The following is a 26,360-nucleotide window of genomic DNA, read 5'->3' as shown; positions in this document are numbered from 1 at the left end:
TGATTTTATATCCTGCTATTTTGCTGATTCATTTATGAGGTCTAGAAGTTTTCTGGAGTTTTTTGGATCCTCTAAATAGAGAATCATGTCATCAGCAGATAGTGACAGCTTGAGTTCCTCTCTTCCTATTTTTATTCCTTTAATTTCTTTAGTTTGTCTAATTGCTCTGGCTAGTATTTCAATACGATGTTAAATAGAGTTGGTGAAAGAGGGCATCTTTGTCCTGTTCCCATTTTTAAAGGGAATGGTTTCAGTTTTTCTCCATTAAGAATGATGTTGGCCATGGGCTTAGCATTAATAGCCTTTACAATGTTCAGGTATGTTTCTAGTATCCCTGTTTTTTCTAGTGTTTTGAGCATGAAGTGGTGTTGTATTTTGTTGAATGCTTTTTCTGCGTCAATTGAAATAACCATATGATTCTTATCCTTAGGTCTGTTGACATGATGGATTACATTTATTGATTTATGGATGTTGAACCAACCTTGCATTCCCGGGATGAACCCCACTTGATCATGGTGCTCTATCTTCTTAATATGCTTTTGGATATGGTTTGCCAGTATTTTGTTAAGGATCTTTGTGTCTTCATCATAGATATTGGTCTAAAATTTTCTTTCCTTGATGTGTTTTTGCCTGGTTTGGGTATGAGGGTGATATTAGCTTCATAGAATGAGTTTGGTAGGGTTCCCCCCTTTTCTATTTCCTGGAATACTCTGAGAAGTATTGGAATGAGTTCTTCTTTGAAAGTCTTGTAGAACTTGGCTGAGAATCCATCTGGTCCTGGACTTTTCTTGGTTGGTAGGCTTTTGATGGCTTCTTCTATTTCATTGCTTGATATTGATCTGTTGAAATTGTGTATGTCCTCCTGGTTCATTTTGGGAGGATCATGTCTCTAGAAATTTGTCAGTGTCTTCGGTAGTTTCTATTTTGTTGGAATATAGATTTTCGAAGTAGCTTCTCATTATGTTATGTATTTCAGTGGTGTCTGTCGTGATATTTCCTTTTTCATCATGAATTTTAGTAATTTGAGTCGTCTCTCTCCTTCTCTTTGTTAGTGTGGCTAAGGGTTTGTCTATTTTGTTTACTTTCTCAAAGAACCAACTTTTTGTTTTGTCAATTTTTTGAATTGTTTCTTTTGTTTCAATTTCATTGATTTCAGCTCTGATTTTAATTATTTCCTGTCTTCTACTCTTTTGGTGTTGTTCTGTTCTTTTTCTAGGGCTTTGAGCTGTAATGTTAGGTCATTTAGTTTTTGTTGACTTTTTTTTTTTTTTTTGCGTACTGGGGATCGAACTCAGGGCCTTGTGCTTGCGAGGCAAGCACTCTACCAGCTGAGCTATCTCCCCAGCCCTTTGTTGACTTTTTATTCTTTTCTTCAATGTGCTCCATGCAATGAATTTTCCTCTTAGTACTGCTTTCATAGTGTTCCAGAGATTTTGATATGTTGTATCATCATTCCATTGACCTCTAAGAATTTTTTTATCTCCTCCCTGATGTTTTCTGTTATCCATGTTTCATTCAATTGCATATTATTTAGTCTCCAGGTGTTGGAGTAATTTCTGTTTTTTATTTTGTCATTGATTTCTAATTTCATTCCATCACAGTCTGATAGAACACAAGGCAGTATCTCTATTTTTTTGCATTTACTGAGACTGCTCTGTGGCATAACATATGGTCTATTTTCGAGAAGGTTCCATGTACTGCTGAGAAGAAAGTGAATTTGCTCATTGATGGATGGAATATTCTATATATGTCTGTTTAGTCTAAGTTATTGATTGTGTTATTGAGTTCTATGGTTTCTTTGTTTAGCTTTTGTTGGGAAGTCTCTATCCAGTGGTGACAGCAGTGTGTTAAAGTCACCCAGAATTATTGTGTTGTGGTCTATTTGATTCCTGGAATTGAGAAGGATTTTTTTGATGTACATGCATGCACCGTTGTTTGGGGCATAAATATTTATGATTGTTATGTCTTCCTTATTTGTGGTTCCCTTAAGCAGTATGAAATGTCCTTCTTTATCCCTTCTGACTAGCTTTGGCTTGAAGTCCACTTTATCTGCTATAAGGGTGGAAACCCCCGCTTTTTTACTGAGTCCGTGTGTGTGGTAGGTTTTTTCCCATCCTTTCACCTTTAGTCTGTGGATGTCTTTTTCTATGAGATGAGTCTCTTGCAGGCAGCATATTGTTGGGTCTTTCTTTTTAATCCATTCTGCCAGTCTGTGTCTTTTGATTGATGAGTTTACACCATTAACATTCAGGGTTATTATTGAGATATGATTTGTATTCCCAGTCATTTGGCTTATTTTTGGTTTTCAAGTTGGCTTGGTTTCTCCTTTGAGTGGTTTTTCTCTGAGGTAGTTCCTCCCTTTGCTGACCTCCATTGTTGTTTTTCATTTCCTCCTCATGGAATATTTTGTTGAGAACATTCTGTAGCACAGGCTTTCTATTTGTAAATTCTTTTAACTTTTGTTTATCATGGAAGGATTTTATTTCATCTTCAAACCTGAAGGTTAGTTTTGCTGGGTATAGGATTCTTGGTTGGCAACCATGTTCTTTCAGAACTTGAAATATGTTGTTCCAGGCCATTCTAGCTTTTAGAGTCTGGGCTGAGAAATCTGCTGATATCTGTATTGGTTTCCCCCTATGTGTAATCTGATGCTTTTCTCTCGTGGCCTTCAAAATCCTGTTTTTTTTTTTGTATGTTAGGCATTTTCATTATAATGTGCCTTGGTGTGGATCTGTTGTGATTTTGTGCATTTGGTGTTCTGTAAGCCTCTTGTATTTGATTTTTCATTTCATTCTTCAGTTTTGGGAAATTTTCTGATATTATTTCATAGAATAGGTTGTTCATTCCTTTGGGTTGTATCTCTGTGCCTTTCTCAATCCTGATAATTCTTAAATTTGGTCTTTTCATGATGTCTCATAGTTCTTGGAGATTCTGTTCATGATTTCTTACCATCTTCTCTGTTTGGACAACTTTATTTTCAAGATTAAATATGTTGTCTTCATTGTCTGAAGTTCTGTCTTCCAAATGCTCTAGTCTGTTGGTGATGCTTTCCATTGAGTTTTTTATTTGGTTTACTGTTTCCTTCATTTCAAGGATTTCCATTTGGGTGCTTTTTGAGAATCTCTATCTCTTTGTTGAAATGATCTTTTGCTTCCTGCAGTTGCTCTTTCAACTGCTTATTGGTATGATTATTCATTGTCTGCATTTGCTCTCTTGTTCTTTGCTTCATGAATCATTTTAATCATGTATAATCTGAAGTCCTTTTCTGACATTTCTTCTATCATACTGTCACTGGATTCTATTAATATAGAATCTATATTTGTTTGGATCATTTTCTTCCCTTGTTTTTTCATATTGTTTATGTATCTTCCCCTGTAACAGTGCAGTTTCCCCCCTATAGGCTTATAGTGACCCTATATGTTTCCAAAACCTTTTCTTTAAGGGGGAGATCAATATTAGCAGTGCCCAGTTCAGACAGTATGCAACCTGAAACCACATAGCCCACATATGAAGACATTAATAATATTGTCATAATAAACAGAATGAGTTCAATTATTATCTTCAGTATAACAAATAGATTTACCATAAGATCTACAGTTTCTAATGGAGGACAAAGAAGATGCAGAGGGGTGTAGGATGTAGCTCTTAATGGGATAAGAAAAGACTATATAGAAGTTCTAGATCATAGAGTGAGAGTGTAATCAAAAGAAGGCAGTTGTTAGCATGGGAAAAGGGAGAAAGAGACTCTGAGGGAACAGGTAAACAAAAGGAAAAGAGAGGGAGACAAGTAAAGAAATAAAAACTTAAAAATTTTCGATAAGGAGAAAAAAGAAAACCTACACTATAACAGTCATATAGTATTCAAACCTCCCAGCCTTCAGTAGCCTGATGAATGAGAGGTATCTGACCGTGAGCTTCCATTCTCCAGCAGGCGTCTCAGGATGGGATTTGCGCCACCTAAAGATGGGAGATACAGCTTCCAGGATTATCCAAGATGGCTGCTCTGGTTTCCAAATGTGTTGGCAAATGGGGAGCTATAGCTCAGGGTGTGGGCGTGATTGACTGGAGGTCCTTGAGGTGGGGTGTGGTTGGTCGTGCAGGGGTCCTTGAGGTGGGGTGTTGTTTATCTGGTTGCGGGATCCTGGAGGAAGGGTGCAATCAGTTGGTCTGGGGGTCTGGTGGTAGGGTGCAGTCAGTCAGTCTGGGGGTCCTGGTGGTGGGGAGCAGTCAGTCAATGTGAGGTTCCCCGAGGCAGGGAGTGATTGGTTGGGCTGAGGGATCCTGGAGACAGGGCTCAGGCAGTCTGGCCAGGGGTCCTGCAAGTCCTGGCTGTTGTCTCAAAATGGCAGCAGCCACATGTAACCAAACCTGCAGGTACTGTAACAGTGAACTTCCAGGCAACAGCAGGCAGCTGGCACTCCACTGGCATTCTTTGGTCAGTCTGCTGACTGCTCTCGGATGATTGGGAGGTGAACCTCGGGCGGTGAGTGATTGTAGGTGAAAGGCAGGCGATGGATTGGCAAGAGGCAGGCAAATGGCGGATGGTAGGCGCTAGACAGTGAGCAATCTGCACTCAAAAAGTAGTCGATATGTGGCAGACTGCAGGTGACCGCAGTAGACAAATGGGGTAAATAGCAGGGGATCGATAACCTGCAAAAACTGCCTCACCAAGAAACAGATATCCTCTGCTTGAAACCCGAGTTATGGAGCGACAAGGAATGCATCCTCCCTCTAGTGCGCCATCTTGGATCTCGAGGCGCCTCTTTTGTTTGCTATTCATACTTATTTTTATGTTGTAGTGTGCTGAGATTGACTCAGCTGAGGTTGACAGAGTCAATAAGTTATATATCCAGGAGTAAGAAAGCTTAAGTGACTGACTTAATGGTGGGAGATTCCTTCTTGTGGAACAAGCTAGGTGATACAAAGAGCCTGATTTTGTGAAACTGAAACATGAAGGATGATATATATTTGCTATATATGTTCTTGAAAGTGTGTGAGATAACATCTGCTCTCTGAATATGGAGAGGAAAAAGATGACCAGGTGTCTGACTTTATTTCCTTTCTATCCTGTTCTCTTCATTTCTTCCAATTTCCCTTAAGAAAAAAATATGCATAATTCATCCTTTCAACCTTAATTGATCTTTTTATTTGGCAGGTTCTCGGGGAAAGTTGATAAGTTACTTCAACATTTATTGGATGCTTCTTTTCTTTTCATGCTATTTTTTTTGTGGCCTGAGTGAACGGCTTATCTGTATGCACTTTCATTTAGCATGGGACTCATTGTCACTTTTATTGTGGCTATTTTGAAGGTAAATGAGGGCTTTTTGTTTGAATATTCTAGTTTAGTCTTCTCTTTGGAAGTGAATATGATCCCAGTGAAATTGTCAATAATCTGAGTTGGTCTGTTTCAGCCCTTGTTACTTTATTTTAAATTATATCTGGGAATGTTAAGTAAGATAATTAAATAAGAAAAATCTTTCCAAAGATTTTTTTCCCCCTTGCTTTGATAGTGACTCTCAAAATTTCGGTCATTGTTGCCAACTTTTAGGCAGAACTTCTTGGGCATGGTCCATGGGGGGTTAGTGTTTTTGGCTGAGTCACAACATTGCCACCAACCCACAAAGGCCACTCATTTATTTCATCTATGCCGTCTTTTCTCTTCCAGGGAATGGGGCTTGTGATTGCTCAGGCTTTATCTGAGTACAACAGGTGAGTCCATCTTTCCAGAAGGGAAAAGTCTAATTTTTATTTGAATTAGTTGTGTGAGGAACAGGTTTGTTAGAGTTCTTGGGTGAAATTCCCTGGACCTATCCCAAAAGAGTATTCAGAGGTGTAAGATCAATTTGCACCAGCTCAGCTTCATAGTACTAGCAGGGGTTGGTTTTTATTTATTTATTTAATTTATATTTTTTGGTACTGGGGATTGAATGCAGGTGTGCTTTACCACTGAGTTACATCCCTAGCCCTTTTTGATTTTTTCTTTTGAGACAGGGTCTTGCTAAGTTGGTTAGGACCTTGTTAGCAAGGCCTTGCTGAGGCTGGCCTTGAACTTGAATCCTCCTACCTTAGCCTCCTGAGTCGCTGGGATTATAGGTGTGCCCCCCCCCCCCACCACACACAGAGTAGGGGTTGTTTTTAAAACCAGGAGAAAAATAGCCACCAGGTTAGTATCCATCTTTAGTTTAAGCAAATAGAACATTCTTGGCAGCTTGTAGGTATTTTTTTTGCAGAGCATTTTTACTAGTTTTCCAGTTATAAGTAGTCTTTTCTATTTAGCCCATTGTGTCATACAAATATCATTTTCTAATATAAAAAAGTTTGTGAAGTGCCACTTTTTAGAACTCTTAAAAAATAAAGGAAATGGCATGATAGTACATGCCTATAATCCTAGTGACTTGGGAGGCGGAGGCAGGAGGATTCCAAATATGAGACCAGCCTCAGCAACTTAGCAAGACCCTCTAGCAACTTAGGGGGGGTCTCAAAATAAAAAATAAAATAAAAAGGACTGGGACTGTAGCTTAGTGGTAAAGTACCTTTGGGTTCAGTCCACAGTACCTAAATAAATAAAAGGAGAAAGTGTATTGAGTTAAATATACTTTGACAGATCTCTCTCTTTCTCTCCTGGGGATTGAACCCAGGGCCTCATGTATGCTAAGCGTGTGCTCATCACTGAGATACACCCCTAACTTGAATGTTTCTTTTTCATTAGTGATCATCCTCAACTTCCCAGTGTCCCTCTTTACTTGGGGAGCTCTCTTCATTGATGTTTGCTTTTCCTCTTGCTATTGATGGGGAAGGATCTGGTATTCCATGATTAAAAACCAGAAATAGCTCTAATCCTGGCAAATGCCATGAAGGATCTTTCTTACTTCTCTCCAGACTTTCCTTACACACAATTGGGTGTTGGACTTCAAATCTGTCCCATCTCCACACATGTTTTAGCTCTCTGGTTTTCCTCCTTTTCCTTCAGAAACAAACAAGATTTTTCACTGTTATAGCCTTAAAGTAATTTCACTGTCACACTTTTTAAGCAATAGTCTGTTTGGGAAATAACTGGATCAGCCATATGTTAGAGCAGTTTCACACTTTTGCAGCTTGCTTTCTAAGTCTTTCCCAAAGTAGCCAGGCATTTTGGTACACACTCAGGAGCAGATGGGTGCCTCTAGCTTGCGGGGGAACTGCAGTGGCATTGTCATAATGCTTTAGTCTTCTGAAGTTAGAGAATTCAGAGTGCCCTGCCCTGATTATCTAGAATGTTGAGGACAAAGATGTATTTGATAACTAATCCTAAAGTTGAATTTAGTTTTTTTTTGTTCAGACAGTATAAAGACAAGGAAGAAGAACACCAGAGTGGTTTTTTCTCTGCTTTAACAAATATGGTAAGTCCTACTTGTTTTTTTCTCCTGCTCACAATTGCAGGATTAGGCAAATCTGGGGTTAGATGTTCAGATGTTTGAGGTGATGGGGTGATAAAGGGAGAGAGGCCACTCAGAGCAGATTTTATTTGGAACTCTAAATCTGTTAGTGAGTTCCAAAACTAGATAGGATGGGGAGAGGGGAAATTTGACTCTTCTTGGACTCACTTTTTCCTAATTAATTGATTGCTGAAGAAAATGTACATAGGAAGACTTATGCTTACTATGTACCTTTTGTAAGTGTCAACCCTGCTTGGAGAGTGACCCTGTGGAACAAAGAATAGGAGAGTTTAGATCTGAGTCCACCCTACCCCCTACTGCAAATGATTTTTTATAGTCTACTGTGACCACGTGATCCCTAATAGCTGGTCCTGAGGTCAAAGAATCACAGTATAGTGTATATTAGCCACTCCTCTAAAGGCTTAGGGTCTGGGCTGAGAGGTCCAAGGTTTAGGGAAGTTATTGGTCTAGCTTCCAGAGCAAGGTTTCATAAGCTTGGAAGCATTGGCATTTTGGATCAGATAATATGGGACTAATTTTTTTTTTTTTTTTTTTTTTTGTGGTGCTGGGGATCGAACCCACGGCCTTGTGCATGTGAAGCAAGCACTCTACCAACTGAGCTATCTCCCCAGCCCCTGGAACTAATTTTTAAGAGATAAATCTAGGAGGTTCTAGAATCTAGGCAAATTCCAAAATCTGTCTTCTTGGGCATTAATATCCAAGTACTCAGCTCTCGAGCAAGACAGTTTCTGAGTTTATTGCAAGAAACAGTCGTTCTCTTTCCTTCCACACAATGATGCATTCCCCCGCCCCATGCCTTCCCATCTTCCTTCTCAGAGCCTGCTTTTAGGAAAGAACCTGCTAAACTCTGAGGCACAAATGAGTGAAATCTCTCAGAAGCAAGAAAAATATGAGTTTTGTATTGGTATTTGATTGTACAGATTAGATGTAATTATGTTGCTCCCAGAGATTTTCAACTTTTAATCAAGGAGAAAAAGTTTTGTGGCAGAAAAATGAAGCACCAGTTATATAGTTTTGGTTCTCAGTAAGCAGGGGGAAAAAGGGCATTTTTAGGAGGTGGGCATCTTTTACGTGCCTCTGAAATCACACATATGAGAAGCAACTTTTGCCTTTTACCTATTTGCCTGCTCTTACAAACTAAAGATTTTGTGATCTGAAAGATAAGAATGGATCTCGCATAGATAGTTCTCGTCTGAAATGCAAATATTCCCCCTAAGATCTAGTTGAATGTAATCAGCATGCTTTCCTTGGCATTCTTTATGGCTAAATTTGTGACTGCAAATAAGCATCCTACAGGAAAGAGGCAGAGTGGTAAGGATCTTTATGTCCTTTTAGTGTGACAGTGGCTGAACTTACACACTGAAAGAAGGGTTATACAAAAATACTGGGATTTAAAAAAGGCTCTTTGAGGCAAGATGATTCAGTTGGGTTCTCATAATTTCATTTATTACTTGTAAGTCTTTTAAGATATTCAAAGTAAACTGGTTTTGGTGTGTGTGACTGATGGTCCAAAGTTCTAGGTCCCTTCCTGCTGGAAGGAGTTTGGTTTTACACTGATTCAGAGGCTTCCTAGGCACACGACTTCTCTTGCATCCTCCTGTATAAAGTCTGCTGTTCTCCTTTTCTTCCACAGGTGGGCAGCATGTTCATAGCAGATGCCCATGAGAAAATCTCAGTACAGTAAGTGTCTGACATTCTTGTGCAGACTTGAATTTTAGTGTGGGCTTTCTTGCTGGCTATGAGAGTGGGAAAGGTTATCTCTTGCTAATATTTTTTAGATTAAAACTGTTTTGGGGTGGTTTATCTAATCTTTCTTTCTTTCTTTCCTTCCTTCCTTCTTTCTTCCTTCCTTTCCTCCCTCCTTCCTTCCTTTCTTCCTTTCTTCTGGAATGGAACCCAGGGTCTTGTACATGCTAAGTGTTCTAGCACTCAGCTATTTCACCAGCCCTTTTTTTGGGGGTGGGGGATGGGGGTTCCAGGGATTGAACTCAGGGGCACTTGACCCCTGAGCCACATTGCCAGCCCTATTTTGTATTTTATTTAGAGACAGGTTTTCACTGAGTTGCTTAGCACCTCGCTTTTGCTGAGACTGCTTTGAACTTGCGATGCTCCTGCCTCAGCCTCCCCAAGTTGCTGAGATTACAGGCATGTACACTGTGCCTGATTCTGACTGGGTTTTTAATAATGAATCCTTAGAAATCTCTGCTTTGGTCTTATATGTATATACTGAAAAACTGTTCTCTGTAATTAAATGAAAAAGGGCTGGGTATCTGAGCTAGTTAAGGATTTAATTGGATAGGGGTGGAAAAGCAAGAGTAAAGATAGTGAATGAACCTAGAATAAGAAATGGTTGGGCTGGGGGTGTAGCTCAGTAGTACAGCACATGTGAGACACTGGTTTGATCCTTAGCACCACATAAAAATACATAAATAAAATAAAATAAAGGTAATATGTCCATCTACAACTAAAAAAAAAAAAAAAAAAAAAAGAAATGGTTTTAAGGAGTCAGGATTTTCACCTGTACACTTTCACATATGCCCACAAGGAAATTAAAAGGGAACATTTGAAACTCAAGGGGATTGATAATGGAGATCTGTGGTGAAATCTTGTGTTGATGGTTATAACGTTTTAACTTCTGTACTTTAAGAGCCACACCAATTTGTTCTCTTTTTCTTTAGAACCAATGAGGCCATTCTTCTGGCACTTTATGAAGCTGTTCATTTAAATCGCAACTTCATCACAGTATTAGCTCAGGTTGGTTACTTTAAAAATCCCACTCTCCTGAACTTCATACAGATTCATTCCATTAAAAAGGCTACTTGGGTGTACCTGTTTTAACTCTGCTTTGCATTGGTAAGTGGTAAATACTAACTACCACTTTGCTGTGCCTAAGGAATATGCTTAGTAGTGTCACAGAAGGACACTAAAATAGGCTGAGAACTCAAGTTCATGAAAGCTATCTTAAAAAATTGTTACAAGTGTTTTTATCTTCAAGCCAGACTCTTTAAAATATGTATGTGGGTTTCTCTTTCTTTCTCTCTGCTCTCTGTCTCTCTCTTTCTTTCTCTCTCTCTCTCTCTCCTGTTTTTTTCCTCAAAGTTCAGATGTGTATGGAATCTACTGATGGAGATTTTTTTTTTTTCCCCAGTATTGGGGATTGAACTCAGGGCTGCCGTTACACCGAGCTACATCCCCACCCTTTTTATTTTATTTTAAGACAGGGTCTCATTAAATCACTCAGGCTGGCCTTGAACTTGCCATCCTTTTGCCTCAGCCTCCAGAGTTTCTGGGATTACAGGCGTGTACCACCATAGCCAGCTATTGGTATAACTAAAATAAATAAATAAAGTCATGTTTTAAAAGCAGTATGTTCAGGTTCAGGCTCTGATTTGGAGGATGTTTATTAGTATTCATGACTGATACCATAAGAGATTTTATCTACTATTTTATTTCTTGTCTGCTTTCCAAATTCTGTTACTAATTTTAAAAGAAGAGGTGATGAAGGTAATGGACTGTAAAGTTAGTGGAGAAGAGAAGGAAGATTAAAAAGAGCCACCACTCAGTTTATTGCTTAAGAGTTGATGTGGCAGGGATGGCTGAGGAAAGTCAAGGACAGAGAAGTCATCTGTTTTAGTCCTTACTGGATGTCTTCCTATGTCTCTCTGCCTCTGCACTCAATACACTCTTGTTTCTTGTGGCTCAGGAAGGCTAAGGGCATAGCTCTTTGTATGGTACCTAGTATCCCCTTTGCTCACTTACCTCTGTTAGTCAATTTTGTGGTCATTAGAATGGCCTATAGGTGCCTATTAGGTTGTTCTGATAAGAGTTGTTCCTTCTATGGCTAGAGTTGCAAATGCCCTCTTTCAAGTAAAATCATCTGAATAATTTGTTTACTCCAGATTTCTACTTGTATGGTTCTGCAGAAAAACTAACATAATAGGAACCTAGTTGCTTAAAGAAACCTGGCCCACAGAGCTTCTTATTAGTCAGGCATTCATTGGAACTAAATGTAGGAGTCCCTCCTCAATGAACTTTTAGTCTAATTATGAGGCCAAGAATACCAGGAAGTATACTCAGCAGAAGATACTCAGAATACAGAAGAATTGTATTTCTATTTTCTTAGCCATCTGTATCCTCTTTCAGAGTCATCCAGAAATGGGTTTGGTGACAACCCCTGTCAATCCTGCCCCAACAACTCCAGTTACACCACTTGGGACCACGCCACCTTCCTCTGATGGTGAGCCCATCACCTCATTTATGTCATTTATGTTATTGATCTTAGATCTTTCAGGTGAGCATAGCTATGTGAACAAAAAACACAGTAGTTAATTCTTTCAATAAGAAATTAGTCTAAGCTGGGCACAGTAGTATGCATTTGTAGTCCCACTAGGGAGGGTAAGGCAGGAGAACACTTAAACCTAGGAGTTCAAGACCAGTTAGGGTAGCATAACAAGACCCTATCGGAAAATTAAAATGGAAAAAAAAAATTTTGTGTATAAAACTATCCTTTAGTACTTCTGCAGTTCCAAAGAAAACTTTGGAAAAGATAGCCAAGTGCTTTTTCTTTGAGTTAGATGCAGTATAACTGTAGCTTGTCCTCCTCGGAATGGACAAAAATAATGGAATGCTAGATCTGAAGGGGACCTCAGGGTTCAGGGTTGCCTGTTCTGCTAAATTCTCAGGTACTTGTAAGACTTAGATAAGATAATATATGAAATGTACTACCATATGAATATGAACCACTGAAATAAATGCAAAATAGTAATGTTATGCCATATAACTGTTTGACAGATGAGGAATTGAGGCCAGAGAAATGAAGCAGTTATTGAGAGTAAAGGTTAGTGAGAGTAGAGACTAAGAACTAAAGTATATAATCAGGGCAGGGACTGTGTCTAGTTTACCCAACATATAGTACCTGGCATGGTAATTGCTTAGTAAATATTTGTTGAGTAAACAAATGAGGTAGTGAACCTGGGATATACTCACTGGTAGGTGTCTGCTGGCCACTCCCAGGTGGAAATGACAGGATTTGAGTGTATTATATTTGGGATTTTGGTAGGTATTAAAAACTTCTTCCCCTAAAAAAAAAAATAATTTTTTTCTTTTTAGCATAAAAAAAGGTAGCAGAACCTAGGAAAAAGGTAATTGAACAGAAATTTTGTCTGAGGAGCTAGATATGTGTAACTTAATTTAAATATTACACAATGTATATATGTATCAAAATATATTGTACCCCATAAGTATGTACAATTTTTATGTTTTTATGTATCCATTAAAATAAATTAGAAAAAATAAATTATGAATTTTGCCCAAATATCTGTCTTCCTGAATTAGTTCCATTGTAGGTTGAGTGTGTTTGATGGAATTCCTTAATCTAAAAATAATCCACATTAATATTTGGTGTTATACCTCAAATGTTGACTTCATTTTATGTAAAGAAGTACAGGAAATTGAATTTTGATCCTTTTTTTGTGTTTTCTTTCTAGTTTGTGAAATAACCTCCTTTGTTCTGCTTTTTCTCCTTAAGTTTTTTTTTTTTTGGCGGGGTGCTAGGGATCAAACCCAGGCCTTCATGCATACGAAGTAAGCACTCTGTCACTGAGCTACATATTGAATTTGTGGCAGTAGCATTTTAAGATCATATAAGTAGTACAGGAGTATGGCAGGGAGGTGCTATTGATATTTAGGTCTGTGATAGCAAATTGGATCTGTTTCGACTCGAAAGCCAAATTCCAAAATATCTTAATGAGAAGAAGCAAGTAGTGAGGATTGCCTACTTGTCTGTTTATTTAGGTCACTGAGTAAGCCAATGGAAATACCGTACTTTCTCTTTAAGGATGAAGCCTGCCTGGTTACCATGGATATCAAAAGCCATATATATATATATATATATATATATATATATATATATATATATATACCTCAGTTCCATGTGATGTTGGGATTTGGATGCTTTCAGAGAACTGCCTTTCAAACTGTTCGTTGTGAACACTTCCACCCACACACTTGATTATGCAATGGCAGGATTTGTGCTTACTTACCTACAACTAGTGAGCTTTTTTTTTTCTAGTGGGAAGATCAAGTCAACCCACTTTGAAATGACTCTCTTTTGACAAAATCTGCTGGGAAAAATTATGAAGCCAAAGATCAAGGAATGGTACTTCCTTAGGAAGGAGATTTTAATTGTGAAGAATTTTATACTTTCTGTTCTGTTTGTTCTTGTTTTGCTCTCTTAACTCATTTCCTTTCTGCAGGGTTCCTAAGTATTATAATCTTATTTTAAAAATTTTTGGTTTTTAATTATAGTGCTGCTCAGTAGCACAGTTATATTTAAAGGTATGTCACTGGAGCCATTATTTTTAAAAGCCAGCAGTTTAGCTGTAACATTTGTTCTCAGCTCAGACTTGACATTTGACAACTCCGCCTTGGCATGAGAGGACTTTCTGGTAAACTAAAAATACATATACTTCTATATTTTTACTTATTATATAAGATAGTTTTCCAGTTATTGCTGTGTGTGAATAGGGAAAAGTCCCACTTACTAGTTGGATTCCTGTTTGTATTGTATAAAGAAATGTTTATGTGTTCTGAGCTTCAAAAATAGGCTGTGGTTTGAAATGACAGTCTCAGATCATTAACCCATACCATGAATTAAGACCTTTTAGTTATTTCAACATAAAAATATATTTATATTTTATTAGTTCTTAGGGACTGAACTGTGGGAAAACAGCCCAAGATTAGGCGTACTAATTTCTTCTCATAAGCCTTTTTTTGCTGTGCTTGCTGTGTATCATGGATCCATAATATGTAAATGTTTCCCATTGTTAATAAACATTCTCTGTATACATCATAATAACTCCAGTGGGATCTATTATAATTATGAATACATATTATAAGTGATATCCCAAACTCAGCTGAGTGTTTATGGCTGAAAATACAGCACAAAGCTATAGATTATCCAGCTTATCTGAGCCATCATGAGGCTTCTTTTGTTTGTATATTATGTTTTAGCGTGAAAGCACTTAAGTTGACTAATTCTAATTTGAAGTCTTAGAATCTGAGGAAGTCTACCTTAAGACTGTTCTATGTGGGTCAGTCCTGGTCTGGTCCCTCATTGTTCATCAGAACTGTGATGTACAGAGTGTATACCTGTGACTTTCTCAGAAACAGCATCTGTATAACTGGGCATAGTGGTGCATGCATGTAATCCCAGCAGCTTGGGAGGCTGAGGCAGGAAGATGGCAAGTTTGAGGCCAGCCTCAGGAACTTAGCAGGACTCTAAGCAACTTAGTGAGACCCTGTCTTAAAATTAAAAAAATAAAAAGAGCTGGGGATGTGGCTCAGTAGTTAAATGTCCCTGGGTTCAATTCCTGATACTAAAGAAAAGAAAAGAAAATGAATACAGCAACTGGATATATAAAACTCAGTTCCCAGGCTATATCAAACAGTTATGTCTACCTGTTTTCAGTCTGATATTCCTTTTTAAGTTCCCTTTTAGGGAAGCAAGGAATTATGGGGTAGAATTTGAATGTAGTTTTGCCTGTTATGTACCCCCTTTTGGGTTGTGTACTTTAGTCTAAAGGCTTGTTCTCAAAATTGAGCAAGATTTCTCCTTAATAGGAAGGAATTTTCATTTATTTTAAGCAAGAGACTCCTCAAAAACAAAGCTCGTTTATACTTAATACTAATTTTTCCTTTAGGTAGAAATTACAGTGCTTTTAAGAAGGGCTCTGAACCCCTTTTGGGTTATGTGGGGCTGGAGGTAAAATCAATCCTTAGGATGTTGGGAGAAAAGTACTAGTCCTGAAGACTAACTCTACATAGGAGAGGTCATTGGACTTAATCTGGGGAGTAGGAAGGGCTCTGGAGACGAAGGAGAAGATAAAAGTTTTGTGGTAAGTAGTTGGTCCTTCCTCTGTTGTGGGAAAAGTGTATTTAGTCATTTTCTTGCCTGCTGGCAAATTGGCTATGTGGGTAGAAGTGTTAGATGGAACATGTTATGGGCTAAGTGCATTTTATGTGTTCTATTCCAGTTATAAGTTCTGTGGAACTCCCACTGGATGCTGATGTACAGACTAGTAATCTACTGATAACCTTCCTAAAGTATAGCTCAATTGTCATGCAGGACACTAAAGGTAAGGTATGTTACTTTGGGGGCATAGGAAGTAGGAGGTGTGGCAGGCAGCTAAAATCATTGAGTAGCACTAATATTTTGAGGTTTTGACAAGATGAACCATTGGGGCCTCCTGTGCAGGGTGATGGTTGTGATTACTGGAAAACAGTGATTTCTCAAAGCTAGATGGAAATTAGGTGATACTGGGAAAACCTGAAGCTGAAGGGAAGTTTTAAAAAATAGAACAGGAAAAAACTTGGTCTTTATAAAAACTAGCAAGCATCTTAGCAAATCTTGATAAGTAGATGCAGACTCTTCTGTGTGGAAAGTTGGGGGGATTAACATGCTTCAGGGAATTCCCTTTTGAGGACAAGAACTGAAAGTATCAGCTTGTGAAAATTAGAGAATTTGTTGTGCAGAGTACAGTAGGAAGAGGTAAGACTCAGAGGGACTGTGTTCCTTAACACTTAAAATAGAAGTATCAACACTCACCCTAGAAATGCAGAGTGGGAGAGGATTGTTGGAAGAGTTTGAGTTTTTTCTGTTTGATTTCCCATTCTTCCTTTGCTTATGATTTTGCTATGGCCTTTTAATTGCTGGTAGGATAAGCTCAGAGTAGGAATGAATTTGAGACTTAACAAATTCTATCCAATATATATGCCAGTTTTTTTTTTTTCTATTTAGTATTTTTTCTTTACACTGGATTTATCTAGTGTTCACAATTTTTATTTCTATGTACATACATACATATATGTGTATATGTGTATATGTGTATATATGTATATATATATATAATTTACCATTGTAACCTTTTTAAATTTGAGATGGGATCTCACTATGTTGCCCAGGCTGGTTTTGAACTCCTGGCTTTAAGGGATCCTCTCACATTAGCTTCATGAGTGCCGGAGCTATATGTGTGTACCACTGTACCAGGTTTATCATTATAACCATTTTTTTTTTTTTTTTTTTTGCGGTGCTGGGGATCAAACCCAGGGCCATGTGCTTGCAAGGCAAGCACTCTACCAACTGAACTATCTCCCCAGCCCCTTATAACCATTTTTAAATGTACAGTTAGACATTAAGAACATTCATGTTCCTGTGTAACTGTCACCACCATCCATCTCCAGAACTCTTTTTCATCTTCTAAAACTGAATCTTGTACCCATTAACACTAAGACCCCAATCTCCTTACCCCTGAGTCTCTGCCAATCTCCATTCTGCTTTCTGTCTATATGAATTGATTAGGTACTTTAACATTTCTTGAAAATAGGCCTTTTATTCTATTCTAACATGGAACTCCCCCCCTCAGTCTGGTGCTGGGAAGGGAACCCAGGGCCTTTTGCATCTCTTGCATACTAGGCAAATATAGGGTGTACCACTAAGCTACACCCCCAGCCCTGAGCTAGCATTTTTCCTCTATTTTTTTTTTTTTTTTTTTTTGTACTGGCGATCAAACCCAGAGACCCTTTACCACTGAGCTATATTCCCAAGCCCTTTTAATTTTTCAATTTGAGAGAGGGTCTCACCGAGTTGCTCAGGGCCTTGCTAAATTGCTGATAAATTGCTTGAACTTGTGATCCTCCTGCTTTAGCCTCCTGAGTATAGGTGTGTGCCACCTTGCCTGCCACACTTAGCTTTTTTTTTTTGGTACTGGGGATTGAATCCATGGGTGCTTAACCACTGACCCACATCCTTAGCCCTTTTTTGTATTTTATTTAGAGTCAGGGTGTTGCTGAGTTTCTTAGTGCCTCCCGAAGTTGCTGAGGCTGGTTTTGAATTCATGATCTTCCTGCCTTAGCCTCCCAAGCTGCTGGGATTACAGGCATGCCACATCTAGCATTTTCATGAATATTTTTTGCAGGTTGATCCAGTGGCTTCTTTCATTTAGAAGGATTTGTTTGTCTCATTACAAAAGCAATTGAAGTATTACTTGTTCAGTATTAAAACTTTCTAATAATGGCTAATTTAGAAAGTAAAAGTGCTTTCAACTAAGTTTTCCAGTATACATGGCAGTAGAGTGTATTTTGACATATTATACGTACATGGAGTATAACTTCCCATTCTTGGAGTTGTACATGATGTGGAGTTAACACTGGTGTGTATTCATATATGAACATGGGAAAATTATGTCCATTCATTCTACTGTCTTTCCTAGTCCCACCCCCCACTTCTCTTTATTCCCCTTTGTCTAATCCAATGAACTTCTGTTCTTCCTTCCTACCCCCTTATTGTGTGTTAACATCCACATATCAAAGAGAACATATGGCCGTTGGTTTATTGGGTTTGGCTTATTTCACTTAGCATGATAGTCTCCAATTCCATCCATTTACCAGCAAATGCCGTAATCTCATTCTTCTTTATGGCTGAGTAATATTCCATTGTGTATATATACCACATTTTCTTTATCCATTCATCTGTTGATGGGCACCTAGGTTTGTTCCACAGCTTAGCTATTGTGAACTGAGCTGCTATAAACATTGATGTGACTGCATTTCTATAGTGTGCTGTGCTTTTAAGACCTTTGGGTATATACTGAGGAGTGGAATAACTTGGTCAAGTGATGGTTCCATTCTAAGTTTTCTTAGGATTCTCCATACAACTTTTCCAAGTGGTTGCTCCAATTTGCAGTCCCACCAATAATGCATGTGTGTACTTGCCCCCCACATCCTCGCCAGCGTTTATTATTACTTATATTCTTGATAATTGCCATCTGACGAGAGTGAGATGAAATTGCAGTGTAATTTTAATTTGCATTTCTCTAAATGCTAGAGATGTTTAGTACTTTTTTGTACATTTATTTGTTGACCAGTCATATTTCTTCTTCTGTGAAGTGTTTGTCCATTCCTTTGCCCATTTATTGATTAGGCCTTTTTTTTTTTAACTTTTATTTATTTTTTTTTCATTATCTTTTTTAAAAATTATTTTTTATTTTTTATGTTAAAATTTTTTTACAGACTGCATTTTGATTCATTATACACAAATGCAGTACATCATTTTGTTTCTATGGTTTTGCATGATGTAGATTCATACCATTTGTGTAATCATACATATACATAGGGTAATGATGTCTGTCTCATTCCACCATTTTTCATACCCCCCCTCTTTTCCCTCTATATAATCTAAAGTTTCTCCATTCTTCTTTCTCCCACTCCCTCTCCCTCCCCCATTATATATCATCAACCACTTTCTCATTATCTTTTTTGATTGGGTTGTTTTTTCAGTGTTTTTCTTTGAATTCTTTATATGTCCCAGAGATTAATGCTGTATCTGAGATGCAGGTGGCAAAGATTTTCTCCCATTCTGTAGGTTCTCTCTTCATGTTCTTGATTGTTTCTTTTGCTGTGAAGAAGCTTTTTAGTTTGGTATCATCCCATCCTATTTATTTATTTATTTATTTATTTATTTGGTACTGGGGATTGAACCCAGGGGAACTTAACCACTGAGCCACATCCCCTGCCCCTTTTTAATATTTTATTTAGTAAAAGGGTCTCACAAGTTGCTTAGGACCTCGCTAAGTTGCTGACGCTAGCTTTGAACTCATAATCCTCCTGCCTCCGCCTCCTGAACCACTGGGATTACAGGCATGTGCTACTGCTCCCAGCTTTGATTCTTGATTTTACTGCTTGCGCTTTAGGAGTCTGGTTGAGGAGTTCTAAGGCAACATGATGGAGCTTTGTGCCTACTTTTTCTTCCTATAGGCTCAGGTTCTCTGGTCCAGTGCCTAGGTTCTTGATCCCCTTTGAGTTTTGTGTAAGGTGGAGATAGGGATTTAATTTCATTTTGCTACGTATGGATGTCCAGTTTTCCTAGCACCATTTGTTGAAGAGGCTATCTTTTCTCCAGTGTATGTTTATGGTGCCTTTGTGTGCTATGAGATAACTGTATTCATGTAGGTTTATCTCTGTGTCTTATGTTCTGTACCATTGGTCTTCATATCTGTTTCAGTGCCAATACCATGCTGTTTTGGTTATTATAGGACTGTAATATAATTTGAGGTCTGGTATTGTGATACCTTCTGCTTTACTTTTCTCGCTAAGGATTGCTTTGGCTATTCTGAGCCTCTTATTTTTCCAAATGAATTTCATGACTGCTTTTTTTTTAAATATATTTTTTAGTTGCAGATGGACACAATATCTTTATTTTATTTATTTTATGTGGTGCTGAGGATCGAACCCAGTGCCTCACACATGCTAGGTAAGCTCTCTACCACTGAGCCATAACCACAGCCCTCATGACTGCTTTTTCTATTTTTATGAAGAATGTCATTGGAATTTTAATAGGAATTGCATTAAATCTATATCACGCTTTTGGTAGTATGGCCGTTTTGATAATACTAATTCTGCCTAGCATCCAGAAGAACATGGAAGATATTTCTGTCTCCTAAGATATTCTTCACAAAATCAATCACTCTTAACAAACTGACATATGTTCTTCCTTTAAAAGCTTCCCACTAAGGACCTTTAAATCCTGTTTTAGGAACTAACTGTTTAGTAAATTAAGTTGAGAGATTATTTGTTTGTTTTGTTTTGTTTTTATAATACTGGAGATTGAATTCAGGGCCTCATGCATGCTAGGCAAGCACTTTATCACTGAACTACATCCCCAGCCCAAAGTTAGAGTTCTTAAATTGTGGTTTGTGGACTAACTTCAGATTCCCAGATACCAAACAAGCTATTTTCTGGTTGGGAATATAACTCATTTGGTAGAGTGCTTGCCTTGCATGCACAAGGCCCTGGGTTCAGTCCCCTGTACCACCAAAAAGAAAAAAAAAAAAAAAAAAAAAAAGCCATTTTCATGATAGAGGCACAACAATTGTTAAAATATAATTATTTTTGCTACCTTATTTTCTGTGAAAAGAGATTAATGCCTCGTGAGGTGATTTAAGGTTCTCTCAGGCATTTAGTATACTTTTGAAGGCTTTTATTTGCCAAGTGAAGTGAGCAGGTGCTTGTATAAGGGTTTCAGGAATCTAGAATGTAGCTGAAAGGCAAGAGCTGTATAGAAGGGGAGGACCAGTTTCAGGATCTTTTGGAGTGAGAAGGAAACATTGGTAGATAGAGATAGGAGAGGTAAAAGACAAACATTGCAAATGAAGACTTGCCAGAGCAGGTTGGTGAGTCAAAGCCATGTTATACTCAGACACATTTGCATTAGCTTTTGGAGACTAATACCTTGCAAACTTAAATTTTTTCTTCTCTTATGTTTTGTAATTGTGTTCTTTTCAAGAGTGAGAGCTGTGCTGGGCATGGTGGCTCTTACCTGTAATCCCGGTGACTTGGAAGTTGAGGCAGGAGGATTGCAAGTTCAAGACCAACCTCAGGAATTTAGCAGAGCCCTAACCAACATAGTGAAACCTTGTCTCAAATTTAAAAAATAAAAATGGCTGGGGATATGTCTCAGTGATTAAGTGACCTGGGTTCAATCTCTAGTACCCACCCTCCCTCAAAAAAAAAAAAAAAAAGAAAAAAGAAAAAAGAAAAAGAAGAAGAAAAGGAGAGCTACACACTAGGGTGAGATAGATGCAGATATTCCATGTCACAAATGCCTGCATAGAATAGTACACTGGGAACTGCCAAGGTGGCTGAATCTCGAGACTTGGCACGTGAAACCTGGCAGGCAAGGATAACAAGACTCTTGAGTATGAGTTTCCTGAGGCTATTGTTTCTTTATGAAAATGGGTAACTTCAGTCTTTCTCTTGAAATATTGCAGCAAACATCGAAGAGAGAAATTGCCTGAATGTGACCCAGAAAATGAACTTTCAGCTTTGCTTGATGTAGCACAGTGAATTGAGACTGTGTTGGAACTCATTTTTAGCTGTAATGATTATATAAACCTCTTTGTCCTAGTCCCTTCACCATCTATAAGATAGAAGCCAAAATTAAGGGCAAATTAGTTGCAGTATGGGTGGTCTCAGTGTCTTTAAACTCAGGCTGGGTTAGGTCTTTGCCAACAGGGAGAATAAACACAGTAAAGGGCAAGGTTAGGTATGATGAAGAGTTAATTTGAAAAATCGTCCCTGTGTAACTTCATTGGCCCAGCTCTCTTCCTGTGTCAGTCTCTGGCTAACATGAGCAATAGAGGCAACCTTTTCTCAGCTCTGCATACCCTCAAGCATATTATCTTTTTTTTTTATCCTTTATTATGTATCTATCCTTTGATATTTATAAGAAGATACTTTTAATATAGTGTGTATATATATATATATATATATATATATATATATATACAATTTATAAATTATATAATATAATCTGGGCACAGTAGTGCACAACTGTAATCTCAGCAACTCAGGAGGCTGAGACAGGAGGATCACAAGTTCAATCCTTAGAAACTTAAGAAGACCCTATCTCAAAATTAAAAAATAAATTAATAAATGAAATACACACCTGTAAGCCCAGCAACTTGGGAGACTGAGGCAGGAGAATTGCAAGTTTGAGGCCAGCCTCAGTGAATTAGTGAGGTCCTAAGTAACTAAGTAAGACCCTGTATCAAAAAATAAAAATAACTGGGTATATGGCTCAGTGGTTAAGCATTCCTGGGTTCAATCCCAGCCCCAAATAAATAAATAAATAAATAAATAAATAAATAAATAATATGGGGGATGGGCAGAGCCAAGAAAAAGTTAACCTAAATCTCCTAAAAACATAATAAAAAGTAAAAGAACTGGCAATATTGTTTAGTGGTAGAGTGACCCTAGTTTCAATTCCCAGTACCAAAACAAAAGCTATAAAGTGTACAATAAATAGCATGTTACAAAGTGTAATAATAAAACAAACATAAGACCTTACTATTCAACTTAAAAAAGTAGAACATTATTAATGATGTTGAAGGCTCTTTCCCTCTGGAGGTAGTAGTCCACATTCTCTCTTGAATGCCTATTCCTTGCTTTACCCTGAAGGCATCTCTCTTTTGAGGTTGCTGTCCCCATTCTCCCTTGAATGTATATCCTAAATAAACCTCTATCTGTGCCTTTGGAAAAAAAAAAAATGCTGTTGAAGATAGCTATATGTCACCTGGCTAAAATTTCATGTTTATTATTATCTTGATTTGATTCTGCTTTTTAACCCATTTTTCCCTTGGGCTTTCTGACTTCTGTGTTGCTACCTTAAAGGAGTATCTGATATACCTTTAAAATGGATATTAGTGCTGGGGATATAGCTCATTGTCAGCACAGTTGCCTGTCATGTTCAAGGCTTTGAATTTGATCCCCAGAACATGTGTGTACACATGGACTTAGGAAAAGTTTTTTTAAAATGTGTGTCTGTGCATACACTTAAAGTTGACTCACTGAAGTCTCGATAGTTTTGACAAATAGCAATATGATTAACTTGGTTTTTTTGGGAGTTTTTTGCTTTTTTGAGTTCAAAACATGTCTGTATTGAAATGTGCCTTACTTTTTTTTTTTTTTTTTTCAGTTTTAGATGAACACAATACCTTTATTTTATTTATTTTTATGTGGTGCTTAGGACCAAACCCAGTGCCTCACATGTGCTAGGCAAGCACTCTACCACTGAGCTACAATCCCAGTCTGTATGCCTTACTTTTGTATTCAGAAACTTTTTTTTTAAAGTGGAAAAATGGCTGCAAGTTTTTCTGAGGATTTGGGGAAAGGGAAGATAGTGCTAGAGAAACTCTGTGGCCAAGAGTAGATCGAAGAGTAGAACGAAGGGCCTCGTTAAACTGCTGAGACTGGCTTCTAACTAGTTTTGCATAGGCAAGGATATTGCTCTCCTGACTGCCTGGGGGCTCTACTGTCAGTTATAGGGAATCAGACAGGGATTATTAAGCACTTTTTTGGCACTGCCTATCTCTGAGGAGAGGTGAATATATATATTTCTGGACTTCAACCCCCATTATGCCTTCTAATCGTTTGTTAAGTTTTAATTGATAGGTTCTGTCTTTGAGGAATAAATTGGTTAATGTCAAGATGAGTAATATTAGCTAACTTCTATGGCATTGCAGTCTGTCAAGAGGTCTCTCCAGAATGGACTTCAATCTGGGTCCTGTTAAAGAAAATGTGAAGATCATGAGCTATTTGTCTGTTTTGGATGCACAGGCATGGCCTTCTTCTTACTTCCATTTCACTGTCTTACAAAGTTCCTGGTCTTTGTACACACTAGTCAAGCACTCTGCTATTGTCTTTTTTGGTCATTAGTATGTGTGCCTAGAGCTCTGTTATGGAGGTTACTGTCTTCTGCTGCTACTACTGCTGCTGCTTTTTTTTTTTTTCCTCTTTTCTTTTTCTTTTTGCAGTACTGGGGATCAATACAGGGCCTTGCACATGCTAGGCAAGCACTCTACCACTGAGCTACCCCTCCACCCTTTGCTTTCTTTATTAATGACTAGAATGTGAGTTTTGGTAGACCTGGGACCTTTGTTAGTTCAGTACTATGTCTCTAGTGACTAGCATAGTGCCTGCTATATAATAGGTGCTAAGTAAATAGTTGTGGAATGAATAACTTTGGTAGGAGTTAAAATCTTTTTTTTTTTTTTTTAATTTTTGGTACCAGGGATTGAACCTGGAGCACTTTGCCACTGAGCCACATCCCCAGCCCTTTTTATGTTTTATTTAGAGACAGGGTCTCTGAGTTGCTTAGGGCCTCGTTAAACTGCTGAGACTGACTTCTAACTCTTGATCCTCCTGCCTCAGACTCCCAAGCCACTAGGATTACAGGCGTGTGCCACTGTGCCCGGTTAGGAATTAAAATGTTTAAGAGTTTATATCGTTCAGGTCATAAATAATGTGCACAGTGCAAGGAGAAGTATGGACTGGACCCTGGTGTCCAGTTAATTTCTTTCTGATTTCATTGTTGGTTTACTATGAACAGTCATGAAACTTTTCTAGATTTTGTGCTACGTAGGTATAAATGGTGGTGCTTACAGCTGGTAGACAAGGAAGTGGGAAAGGGAATGGTCCAGACTATTCAGAAGCAAAGGACTGGTTTGGACACAAAGGAAAAGGCCCGTGACAAGGTTATAGTCCATTCTCACTGGTTCTTGGAATCCTTGGAAAGATTTCAGATATGTATCTCAGAGTAGCAGGGATGAAGTTATTCGAAGGGATAGGAAAAGGTGACACTCTCATGGAGAGAGTGAGTTCTCTTAGAAAGATAAGGAATCTTTATAAGGGTTAGATGACTCTCAGGAAAGTGTTTAACAGACAACCAGGATATTTAAGAAAAAAAAAAAAAATCTTCTGTGGGAATTCTTTTGCCTAGGAGGGAAGCTAGATTTACTCTAGTAGTACCTTGATTTTCATTCATGAATTTTGTGGGGAAAGAATGTGTGAATGTTCCTTTTAATGATATATACCTTTATTCTCTGTTAAAATGTGATCTGCATGATGTACAGAGAAGGGTGTATTTTTGTTTACAGATGAACACAGGCTTCACAGTGGCAAGCTGTGTCTGATCATCCTTACATGTATTGCAGAGGTAGGTCTGAACAGCCTTCTGGTATTGGTTTGTCTCTTATAAAGTGCTGTTTTTTCTTGCCCTGTCCCTTGCTTCCTCTTTCATGACTTTTAGGGTCCTAATGCTTGGGAGAGAAAACCTTCCCCCTTTGTATTGTCTAGTCCTTTCCTCTAGAATGTAAACTCTAACAACAGGGACGTTCTCATCTTTTTTTTTTGGTACTGGGGATTGAATCCAGGGGTGTTTAACCACTGGGCCACAACCCTAGCCCTTTTTTTTTGTTTTGTTTTGTTTTCTTCTCTTGATACCAGGAATTGAACTCAGGGGCACTCAGCCACTGAGCCCAACAATATTTCGTTTTTTATTTAGAGGCAGTGTCTCGCTGAGTTGCTTAGGGCCTCACCAAGTTGCTGAGGCTGGCTTTGAACTCCCAATCCTCTTGCCTGAGCCTCTGAAGCTGCTGGGATTATAGGCGTGTGCTACTATGCCTGGCTTCTTTTTTACCACTTTGTTCTGGCACATGGTAGAGGCTCAACCAGCATTTACTAGATGCACTGATATGGTAATTAATATAGTTGAGAACTGAAGATTCTGGATTTTTTTAGAAGTTTTCTTTTTTTTTTGCAGTGCTGGGGATCGAACCCAGGGCCTTGTGCCTGCAAGGCAAGCACTCTACCAACAGAGCTGTCTCTCCAGCCCCTTTTTTTTTTAGAAATTTTCACAAAGGAGTTATAATTCTTTAAAAAGAATAATCTTGCCTCTTTGAAGCTGCTCTTTTTGGGTCTTATGCATTTAGCAAAATAAAAGAGGAGCTCAGATTTCCTCAGGGCAGAGGAGTGGAGGAAATACCCAGAGTGGGGAGCGATTGCAGTTTAGTGAAGAACAAGAGCTGAGGGGGGGGGGGGGGGGAAGGAAGAGGAACTTACACTTTGTGAGGAGGCTCTTTTGGCTGGATTAATTAGGCTTGAACTTACCTTGGGTCTTAGTGACATACAACTATGGCAGAACCTGAGTCAGTTTAGAGCTAAATTTATATCTTCAACCTCCCTCCTTCACTATTCCTTACTCTTTTCTCTCTTAAGAAAAATAGTCAAGGTGGTCCACATGGAGTACCAGTCTCTCACACTTTCCCTATTTATGTTCTCTCTGGGAAGATGACCTCCTTTCACAAGGCTAGGGAAAGCTGGTTTTAGAAGAGCTGCTTATTAGCAGTGGGCCTGGTGTAATTGCTTTTCAAAAATCTTTCTAAGAAAATCTTTAAAGGAGTTGTTTTTAACAAGTTGCACAGTTCCCAGTAATTGGAGTCTGTAAGCGTGTCAGATCTTCAGAAGAGGTGTTGGGAAAGGGCCAGGGATGTTTATTGCCAATCCATGGTGAGAAGTTTTGATTTTCTATCA

The 26,360-nt window shown here is 38.3% G+C and overlaps 1 protein-coding gene across 1 annotated transcript in view; it reads left to right on the top strand.

Annotated features, from left to right (window-relative positions):
- The window catches only part of Armh3 (armadillo like helical domain containing 3), a 195,373-nt gene that overhangs the window by 31,474 nt on the left and 137,539 nt on the right, over window positions 1-26,360 (top strand). Inside the window, 7 exon segments of the mRNA XM_047553500.1 lie at window positions 5,666-5,709; window positions 7,319-7,379; window positions 9,070-9,116; window positions 10,115-10,190; window positions 11,580-11,673; window positions 15,470-15,571; window positions 24,926-24,984. Of these exon segments, the coding sequence (XP_047409456.1) occupies window positions 5,666-5,709; window positions 7,319-7,379; window positions 9,070-9,116; window positions 10,115-10,190; window positions 11,580-11,673; window positions 15,470-15,571; window positions 24,926-24,984 (483 nt within the window).

This window comes from Sciurus carolinensis, chromosome 5, assembly GCF_902686445.1.
Source record: "Sciurus carolinensis chromosome 5, mSciCar1.2, whole genome shotgun sequence".
NCBI lineage: Eukaryota > Metazoa > Chordata > Mammalia > Rodentia > Sciuridae > Sciurus > Sciurus carolinensis.
The sequence above is the reverse complement of the archived record's forward strand: the minus strand, read 5'-3'. Positions and strand labels throughout refer to the sequence as shown.